At 36.6% G+C, this 6000-nt stretch overlaps 1 protein-coding gene across 3 annotated transcripts in view; it reads left to right on the plus strand.

Annotated features, from left to right (window-relative positions):
• The window catches only part of COLEC11 (collectin subfamily member 11), a 42068-nt gene extending 38803 nt beyond the window's left edge, over positions 1 to 3265 (plus strand). For 2 of the 3 annotated variants that reach the window (XM_080587773.1, XM_080587772.1), the window contains exons 6-7: positions 1408 to 1503; positions 1659 to 3265. In XM_080587773.1, the coding sequence (XP_080443899.1) occupies positions 1408 to 1503; positions 1659 to 2068 (506 nt within the window). In that variant the 3' untranslated portion in view covers positions 2069 to 3265. The remainder of the gene's footprint in view (positions 1 to 1407; positions 1504 to 1658) is intronic. The other variant, XM_080587774.1, reaches the window with a different exon arrangement.
• The last annotated feature ends 2735 nt before the right edge of the window (positions 3266 to 6000 follow it).

Below are 6000 nucleotides of genomic sequence, written 5' to 3' on the forward strand. Positions count from 1 at the left end.
GGACCCGGCACTTGGCCTTGTTGAACTTCATACAGTTGACCTCAGCCCATCGCTCCAGCCTATCCAGATCCTCCTGCAGAGCATGATGTGAAGGATTTTAGAAGATGCATGCATCATCACCAAAAATATATCTTTTCTAAAATTCTGAGAGAAATGATGGCAAATTAAGTATTTAGATAGCTACTCCTCATTTATTCACTGTAATATTATCAATTCACTTTAAAAAATTATTGAAGCTGCAGTAGTTGCTGGACTTAGAGGGTATTGAAATGTCTCAGAGCTCTTAGAGGTTTGATCACTCCAGTGGGAACTGAAATGCAACTGTCAATATAATTCGTCACTGGTGGAAAGGGACATCTCTGTATATCCTACTCTGGCTTCCAGCCAACACAAAGGAGCAGGTTGGGAGATCCTGCCCCCTCCATCAATTATCATTGTAGCAACAGGAGCTTACGAGGAATACAGATCCTCCGGAAGGAAAGGTGAATATTTGGCATAAGAAGTGTGAGCCTTACAAAAGTGGCTTCTGATTTTGCCCAATTTGTTCCTTCCTAGCAGAGTACACTAAAGGTTCACCTATTAGATTTCTCGCAAGAATATAATTTGTCACACTAATTCTTGAGCCAGAGTACCATATACATTGACAACGAGGACAGTTTTGTAGTATAACTACCCAGTACTTAGACTTGACTTAGATACCTAAGCTGAGTAATAGGGTAGTTAAATGCAGATTTGAATAATTACACACAGAACTGGAAAACGTAATTGATCCTCCTTTTGAGATTTGAACTCATAGAAGTAACAATTATCCTTTTAGTATTCTCATTCAGATTATCTTTGTCAAACCAATATCAATTTGGTGTAATAGATGGCTTTCTATTGTCTTCTTTTATTGAAAGAGGTGCAGTAACTTCTCTACTTTGAAATGTACAGAACTACATTTTTCAGCTAATTATGTGCATTACATAGTTGGAACATTAGCCTTTTTGATCTGCTGTGTGAGATTCCTTGTGAGGAATAGGTGAACAATGCACATGGTAGATTTTTGCTGTGGAAAAAGTGCTCTTTGGAGAAGACTGAAGAGAACAATTTTATCTGTATGAAATTTTGACAAGTATTTTTAGCTCAAAAAAATTTTTTTTTTCAGGGTATATCTGTGTTCAGTTTAGCACTAACCATGCAGGGCTGAAGCTTCACAGGAAAGAAAATCAGGTGTTCTGGTTAGGCTGAAACAATGGTAAGAATCATCTGATGGCACATGCTAGCAAAGGCCACAGGTTTCTGGCCATTTTTTGTGAGGCAGTTGTCCCTCTCCCAGTGGATGTCTGGGCCTTTTCATGATCTTATTAAGATAATTACTGAATTTAGATAGCTTTTTCACTTCAGTGTGCCTGTATCATTTCATAGGCATCCCCTGTGAGTGTAGCCAGCTAAGGAAGGCTATTGGTGAAATGGATATCCAAGTGGCCCAGCTGACGACAGAATTAAAATTCATAAAAAATGGTAGGTTAATTTTATTTAAATATTTTCCTCTCTCATTGCTACATTTTACCGGTGGAATTGCTCGTAGAGAGTATCACCGTCTTGCATCGGATTTGTGAAGCTATTTGGGGTGTACAGTAAGTTGGTTTATAGAAATGCGAGTGCTCACTTTTCAGCACTGCCCTCCCCCGCAGCTGTTGCTGGTGTGCGTGAGACAGATAATAAGATATATCTGCTGGTGAAGGAAGAGAAAAGATACAAGGAAGCCCAGCTCTACTGCCATGGAAGAGGAGGGACGCTGAGCATGCCCAAGGATGAGAATGCCAACAATCTGATTGCCTCGTACATCAACCAAGCTGGGCTCACCAGAGTTTTCATTGGGATTAACGACCTAGAGAAAGAGGGAAATTTTGTCTATTCTGACAGATCACCCATGCAGACCTTCAACAAGTGGCGCAGTGGGGAGCCCAACAATGCTTATGATGAGGAGGACTGTGTGGAGATGGTGGCGTCTGGAGGGTGGAATGATGTTGCATGTCACATTACCATGTATTTTGTTTGTGAATTTGACAAAGAAAATGTGTAAGCTTGTCTGGTCTTTCTTTATTTTAAGAAATGTTTTCAAGCAGGTTGTACAAGTTAGCCCATGTTTATAGAGTACAAGTGATATTTTACATGTATGTGACATCGGTGTTGTACAGCTGTAAATACAGTGTAGGTATTTCAAATATCGGTATTTACCCTTCAGAAGGGAAGAGCACTGATAAGTAATACATAGCTTTTTTTGTTTTTTGGTTTTTTTTTTTTGGGTAGGAAAACGTAACTATTTAGATTAAAAAAGAAAAAGTGGTTTGGGGCTAAATTCTGACCTCACAACAGTTATCAAATGTGTTGGCATGACTGTAGGGGAAGGCAGAATTTGGCCTCTAGTTTTTAGACTGATCATTTCTGAAGAAGTAGATTTTTGATATTCTTTTACCTTAGCAAATTTTGTAGTTATAAATGTTAATTGCTTGTAGGTCTACAGGGATATTTCAGCAAGAAGGCAAATATTTTGTATACTCCAGTTAATTAGTACAAATATTACCATAAGGTTTTTTTTTTTTTTGATGTGAAGGTGTTACAACTTTTTTTTTTTTTTTAAATAGCTAAAGCAAGAACAAATCAGGAGCCCTACCAATTTTGTAAAGTTTCCTTATTAAAATGTTCACAGATATATCATGAGAAGGCCCTTCAGTAAACTGAGTTTTAGTGCTGAGGTGGAACTAGCTTCTTGTAATTCAGTACTGAAAGAGGGATCATGTCGGATGGGTGCTTCGGGGTTGGCTAAAGGTCAAAGTATGATTTTGATTTTCTGCATTCTTTGGTTGAGAATGACTCAGTGAATGAGCTATTTAAAGCCCCACATAATTTCTTAAAGTAAACGTGTTTCAAATTTATAAGATGATCTTGGTGCATCATGTTACAAAACAAAACAAACAAAAAAAACAACTCTCCACAGTTTAAGACAGACTTCCTAAGTAGACAACAAATTTCACAGGAGTGGTTTAGCTTGTTGTTCATTTTGGCAGGAAAGCAGCCTATGTATTTACTCAAATTGCAGGGGTGACCCTCTGAAAAGCAGGCAAAGTTACCAAAATTTTCCTGTTTATGTATATAGCAATAATGTCATTTTGTACAAATAATTTATGTACCCAATTTACAATTGCATCTGATCGAAAAGCTGACGTACATTAAAAAACAACAACATAATTTCATAAAATAAATGATGAATTACTTTGGGTCTTCCTAGTAGGCATGCCATCTTATCTTGCTGTTAGGCATAGAAAGATGACTACAAAATCTCTGACTGTGTTTTTTCAGAATACCCTGCACAATGGTTTAAGACAATCTTTAAGGAGGAATGATCCTTTGTATAACACAGTAATCAATATACATATCTGATTGTTATGGGAGGTTTGCAACATATCCAGAATGGATCTAACCTGGTTCAAGAGATTGCCCTACAGTAAGACAAAACAAACTCAAATCAACTCTACAGTGCCATGGTACCTAAGCAACCAATGATCACACAGTTCTGTTCATATCCACAGTCCAACAACATTTGATGTGACACTATTATTATATACATAAGAAAACAAACCATTTTGTTTGATATATTTACTCTGTGAATTTGAATCTATTATATATATATATATGTTTGCTATTAATTTTGAAGATTAGTAGTAAATTCCTATAGTATTTGAATATCAGTCCATCTCCAGAGCAACCACACTAAGAAATGAATGATCTTTCATTGCTTTACCTTCTTTCTTCTGGAGGTAGGTATGATTCCTGTATGTCAGATTTTCTTCAAACTGTATATTGAAATCTATTAAATAATATGAATATGGTTCTACACTAATATTCAAAGACTCTACAGAATTTGCAGGGAGCTAACAATTCTAGTGGAGCAATTTGTTTGATTAGAATAGTACATTATGAATATCATGGTTGTTTTCTGCCTGCTATAGAAATCCTCAGAAGCCCTTCAAATCTCCAAGACACTTCTGTCTAATCATTGAAGCTATATTAAAAGCAGTCTAAACTTGAGTTACAGATATCTGGAGTTCCCTCATTATGTACGTGCTGAAGTTGCTAACTGTTTGTTTTTCACCCAGGTTTTCAAAGTCTCTGCTGTAATGTTCAGTTTCCTCAGAAACATGAAAAGAGGCCTTTTGAGGAGGTGGGAAGCTTTTTCAGATGCCAAATGCTCCTATTTTAGCTGGAAGCCACACCACATTTATAATGATTGCCTTGATGTGTAGAACATTTAAACAGTCTGAGTTTCTATTAAAATTTGAGATGAAAAATAAAGGCAATGTAAAAAACATTTACTTCCTCCAGTTTTCATGTTTGTCAGGATATATATTATAATATATATATAACATTATATATAATATATATAATATAATAATAAATAATACATATATATAATATATATAATATATAAATAATATATATATATATTTTTTTTTTTGCAGTTTTTGATATATGAAATGGAAAGTAAATTAGTTGTATTGTCAGAGCCCTGTGTATTCTCTTGTCTGCCACAGTCCTTATTTCCTTGTTTGAGTGGGAGGAACAAGGCTGATGCATAAGGTCTGTAGCTATCCTGTAAGGAGCAGAGACTGAGCATCTGATATTTACCTCTGTGTGGAACTGAGCAAGAAATGACAGTGTGGAAATGACTGAGCCCTTGATCATCTCTATCATCCTCCAGTTGCTGACCTCCATAGGTGGACCCTTGCTGGAGGCAGAAATCAATGCTCTGTGTAGCTCAGCCTGCACGAAGCCTGCTGAAGAGCATGGTAAGACTTCTGTTGCTTCCAGTAGAATTCAGAGCTATTGTGAGGAAAAAATCATACAATGTTTATTTGAGGCATTTTCCACGTACTTTAAAACCTATTTCATTAGATCATTACTCATTTTGTTTGGCTCTACAGAAACCTTTTGAGCATGTCTGTCTGTCAAGCATGCACTGACAGGTTTCCCAAACGGCTTTTGCATTCTTTACTCTTGATGGATGGTTTCTCCTCATAGAAATTTCCCCATAGACATTATCTATTTTATTCTTAATTAATGGGCAAGTTGATGCATTTTAAGAGAGCAACAATAACAGCTTATTTATTTATTTATTTATTTATTTATTTATTTATTTTTTATTTTACTACAGTCACCTATGCATGCTCTTGAATGACTTCTTCACACAAAATACAGATTTTATTCAACCGTATTCCTCACATTTAGATGTTAAGGCTGTGTTGTTTTACTGATGTCAGGCCAGGTGTGCATCCCCCTCCTAAGAGCTGACTTGGCGAAGGTAAAGTATTTAGCTGGCTGAGACCAAACTTCCTCGTCACTGTGGACTTCCCAGGAGATCACCTGGTGCCTGACCCTGACCACTGCCTGGGCGTGATCCTAACCCAGATTTGCCATTCCACAGAGTAGCACCTTAGTGTAAGGTGTTATCTCCACCTGCCTTGTCATGCTTGGCTCCCAGTTTGCTATCCCTTTTGGACCAGCTGGTCCTTACTGCATCCTGACAGCTGATGTGACAATCCCTGAAAATATGGTTTCATGACAGGCTGCAGGTTAACAGCAGAACTTGTCCCTGGCTGTGAGTTTAGTTTTAAAGTGTCTAAAGTCACAGAGCAGAACTGTAACATTTAGTATTTATACATGGGATAGAGACCATTCTTATTGATACAAGAAAAATGGAGTGCATCGTTTTACATAAACGCAGAAAATGCCAGTTCAAATATAAATTATAAAATTGCAGCTGGTTGGATTTTTTTTCAATGGTTTTTGAAGAAAAGTGAGATAAAATGAAATTAAATACATTTTCAGTGTAAAATAAGGTGAAAGTTCAAGATGGACAAAGAATTTTGAAGTTGACATTTTTCAAGTTATTTCCTTTAGGAATTCCACTTCTGAGTTCTGAAGCTTCATTTTGACCTACTAAAGGATTCAATTTTT

The sequence above is a fragment of the Anser brachyrhynchus genome (genome assembly GCF_964034855.1).
Source record: "Anser brachyrhynchus genome assembly, chromosome: 3".
Classification (NCBI taxonomy): Eukaryota; Metazoa; Chordata; class Aves; order Anseriformes; family Anatidae; genus Anser; species Anser brachyrhynchus.